Below are 4,490 nucleotides of genomic sequence, written 5' to 3'. Positions count from 1 at the left end.
AATGAAATTCGTGGAAGTCGTGGCAAAAAAACAGTCAACACTAGATAATAGACTTTTTTTTGCCACGACTTCCACGAATGTCATTCCCTGATGAAACTTGGCAAGCACTTAAAACATTCACAATTCTTTGGCACCAAATTTTTCTTGAATTTTTTGAATTTTTTTAGACCTTCCTATTCATGGTGGTATGATAAGAGCTAAAACTCGGATGGGCACTTACCAACACTTTTGTCATGAATGCAAGTGACATTGACATACAGGTGATGTTTTGCCAAACATTTTGGTATCTTATTTGCATTTTTCTGATTTAGTATGAATTAGTTATGAAGTTTTCAAAGTGACGGTCAAACGGTCAAAGGGCAAAAGCACAAGATGACAAAGTGGGTCGGGCAAGACCACGTGTTTTCGAAAACTAGGGGCAATTCGGTTGAGGGGGACACAACTAAGGGTATAAATACAATTATCCCAATTTGGTAAGTGCCTACAGGTTTAAGATTGAAAAAAGATAAGTTCCCCATGATGCCTTTGCCGTTGTCCATCTCCTTCAGGAAATTACAGGACCGAAGAGGCAGGAGGCGGGCCCGGCTGGGATTCGGCGCCTTCCCAGGATCAGGATGGCGTCGTTCCCCAGCTAGGAGGAAAAAACCACAGGCAGGTACAGATGGTGATGCTGTTGGAGGCCCAGATAGGAGAGACGGAGTCATCGGCAAAAATGAATCGCCGGATTGGTTGTCCCCGTTCTTGACGTGTCGTGTGTTGCTGCCGCCTACCATATCACGGCCACCAGAAGACCGCCGCACGACAGCCACGTCGGGCACCATGCTCTCCGGGTAATCCCACATAGAGCATGGTCGTCCCCAACGACCCTGACATTAGAAACCACCGCACGTCCAGGAGACATGTATGGGAGCAAAGATCCCTCCTACATGACAAGCGAACGGTGCCCAGGGAGATCAGGTTCGCCTCTGCTGATGGCGATCCCATTCTCTGACCCCTCCCCGGCACCGCGAGAGAAGGAGAAATGGCCCACGACCGCTACCAAGCCCCGTGTCCATTATGGGCCACGGCATGGTGTCGTTTGTCCTCCTCTCACTAGATTTGAAGCTATGGGCGACCCGGCGACAAGCGCACCAGAATCGCCACCTCTAGTGCTATCGCCGCACCGCCCGAGCACCCCCCTGAAGCCCATGCGAAGCTCTAAGCTAGGGCACGGGGCCTGGCCTCGGGTTCTCCTTCTCAACATAACCAGTGGAAAGCAGAGGATGGAGGAGAAGGATGCGAGGATGAATGCCTCCACTCTTCCCTCGCCCTCCTTTTATTGTGGGTCGGGGGAGAGAGAGCTGATCCCCCAACGGGTAACCGCTGCCCTCCTCCACCAATTCAAGAAGATCGGGCCCCTGCCTTGATGCTCCCCAGCGCGATGCATGCAACATACGTGGCTGAGGATAAGGGCGTGGAGGGAAGAGTGAATTGGCAGTTTCTTCCCCGTGCATGAAAGTCATTCACGGGCCATTACAAGAGTGGCGCCACCACGATTGGCTTTACACGACGTGTGGGAAAATTGGAAACTGGCCCAGCCTCTAGATTAATGAAGAGGCAAAGAAGATTTCGAGGGGCCAACAACTTCCACGCCCCTGTCTATGCACTTATTAGGGCCTACCCCGACGATGCTCGACAACGCGTTCGGGACAGGCCCAGGGGCTTCTATCAGTGCAACAAACCCTGGGTCCGTTGCCCAGACTGTGCACAGGCACGACAGCAAGACCACAGCACCAAGGTCAGATTGGAGCAAAAAGGATCAGTTCTTCGAAGGACCAACATGAGCACAAGAGGACCAAGAAGAGCCAGAAGAGCAAGATACCACTAAGGAAGAAACCTCCCTTGCTGGGCAGGCGAGCTTGGCAAGGATGGAGTTACCCCCGAAAGCAAGACTTCTAGGCGTCTTGGCAGGCATGCCGGGGCCTACGAAGGCAGAACCACCTCACCGCACCACCTCGTCACAACGCACGTCGTCGATCGGTGCGGTGTCAAGCTCCAAGGTGACTAAGTGGCTGCTATTCGCCACATGGAAGCACTTCCTACAGGAAATACCTCCAAGCGGCACTTGTCCTGTGACGTCTCGAACGAGTAGGCGCGAAGCTGGCAAAGCAGCCCGGCAGAGCCTGTCGGGCAAGCTACAATGTGATATTGAGCGGCGCATTTAATGCGCTCTGTCAACCTACAGAGTTACCTATGATAGCACTGTTTGCTATCTAATCAGTGCATCATGACTGATTATCCACTGTGGGGACCCCTTTGCATATAAAAGGAGGCCCAAGGCAACCTTAGGAAGGGTTGGCTAATTCACCCCAACACATACTCATTTGCGTGTAGCTGTTTCGCCCCGAGCCATCCCTACCGGGCAGTCCTGTTGCGCTCACCACCATTTTTCCACCATCAATCCAACAAAGCAAGAGTAGGGTTTTACGCCTCACGGTGGCCCGAACCTGGGTAAAGACTGCCTGTGTGATCTCTGTCGTGCTGTTCTATGCTCCTCTGCTCTTTGTGCAACGTGCCATCCCCCCGCCGAACCAGCGAGGGACTCTTGGTCCCATAGGTGGCCATGTTTCCCGCGACACAGTCCAACATGTGCAACCGGAGTATACATTCCAAGATGAACGTCTGGTTGCCCAGGACTGTGAATGAGCTATACACCTTGGCGGCTAAGTGTGCCCTTACAGAGGAGGGGAGGCGAACCCCGGAGAATAAGATGGCGTCGAAGTTGACTCGGAAGATGATGATGATGCCGCTAACCCGAAGAAGAAGAACAAGAAGCGCAAGGAAAAGGCAGTGCTAGCTATCGAGGGTTCTAGCACTCCTAGTACTGGCAAGAAGGCCAAGACCGAAGCCCCCGGCAAGGAAGTTGCCGCGTGCACTGATTGCAGGGAGGCTGCGGCGGCCGAAAAGGCTGGGAAGGCTAACGGACCGTACCGCAAGATCCATCGGACCAAGGGCCATGATTTCCAAGAGTGTCATCAAGTTGAGCAACTCGTCAAGAAGCAGAAAGCTGAGTATGAGAAGTGTGAACAGGAAAGGGACCAAGAAGGTGCTCGCGGGAAAGGCCGAGGCGCCAGAGGAGGCCGCCGCGACAGGATTCCTCAGCATCAAGAGAAACCTGCTAAGGGCCGTGAGAAGAAGGAAGGTGATGACCAGAGTGATGAATGGGATGAAGAGGAAACAAGTGAGCAAGAGTTCCAGAAAGCCATTGAAGCCACGTGCATTGACGGGGGCGCATCTTTGCACTCCTCTCACCGCCAGCTTAAAGAGTGGGCGCGTGAGGCCAATGTCGTAGAGCCAGTGGCAGATTCTCGGAAACCACTCAAATGGTCCCGCATGCCACCCTGACCGCGCCACCATGGTATGGTGCTTGCCGTTGTTGGTTTTGCCAACAATCCGCAACCTCAAGGTCACAAAGATGTTGGTTGACGGTGGTGCAGGGTTGAATCTTATTTCCCCCAAGGTAATCAGGAAATTGCAAATATCAGATGAAGAGCTCAAGGTTACTGGAACATTTCAAGGGATCAATCCCGGCAGGAGTCGTCCAAAGGGCAAGATCATGCTGCCGGTGACATTTCGAGGAGAATTGAACTACCGGACCGAGAAGATTGTGTTGGATGTGGTCGAGCTTCCTTTGCCATACAATGGGATTCTTGGTCGACCATCCTTGGCAAAGTTCATGACGGCATCCCACTATGCCTACAATACCCTGAAGATGCCAGGACCAATGGGCGTCATTTCCATCCCGTTAGACAAGAAGGACGCAATCATATGCGTGGATAAGATGTACCGGGATGCGGTTCCTACCAAGGCCGCATAAGTCGCAGTTCCCGCCAAGGAGAATAAGAAAGGAAAGAAGCCTAGCAGGGATGCCGGCATGGAATACGGGAAGCACACCTCTCCGGAGTCCACCGCGCCCGTCGATGATTTGCCGGAGAGTTCCACCAGCAAGAGAACCAAAGTTGCTTCGCGTGCTGTGAAGAGGGTTACGGCAGGGCTGGTTGGCGCTGATGGTACATTCACCATATGCTCCACCCTTGATGACAAATAGGAAAGCGTGCTCGTTACCTTCCTGCGGGCGAATGTCGATGTGTTTGCTTGGCAACCATCAGACATCCCCGGTGTTCCCAGGAAGGTAATCGAGCACCACCTTGTTGTCTGCCCTCATGCTCAGCCCATCAAGCAGAAGGTTAGAAAACAAGCTTTGGGGCACCAGCAATTCATTACCGAGGAGATCAAGAAAGACATCATAGTTATAAACAAGGCATGCCCGAAAGACCCTTTTCCCTTGCCGTGTATCGACCAGATTGTGGATTCCACTTTCGGGTGCGATCTGCTATCCTTCTTGGATGCATACTTCGGGTACCACCAGATATTCATGTCCAAGGAAGACGAGGAGAAGACCGCGTTCATAACCCCGTGTGGTAGGTACTGCTTCGTGCGGATGCCCTTCG

General features: G+C 52.7%; 1 protein-coding gene across 1 annotated transcript; it reads left to right on the top strand.

Annotated features, from left to right (window-relative positions):
- Nucleotides 1-3,454: 3,454 nt before the first annotated feature.
- Nucleotides 3,455-3,856, top strand: LOC109781610 (uncharacterized). Its single transcript, XM_020340199.1, has one exon. The coding sequence runs from the start codon at nt 3,455-3,457 to the stop codon at nt 3,854-3,856; it is 402 nt and encodes a 133-aa protein (XP_020195788.1).
- The last annotated feature ends 634 nt before the right edge of the window (nt 3,857-4,490 follow it).

Source organism: Aegilops tauschii, chromosome 1, assembly GCF_002575655.3.
Source record: "Aegilops tauschii subsp. strangulata cultivar AL8/78 chromosome 1, Aet v6.0, whole genome shotgun sequence".
NCBI lineage: Eukaryota > Viridiplantae > Streptophyta > Magnoliopsida > Poales > Poaceae > Aegilops > Aegilops tauschii.
Note: the sequence above shows the minus strand (reverse complement) of the source record. Positions and strands in the feature narration are given on the sequence as shown.

Excerpts from the sequence above, each read along its gene's own strand:
- LOC109781610 (XM_020340199.1), top strand. The coding sequence starts at position 3,455 with ATGTTGGTTGACGGTGGTGCAGGGTTGAATCTTATTTCCCCCAAGGTA.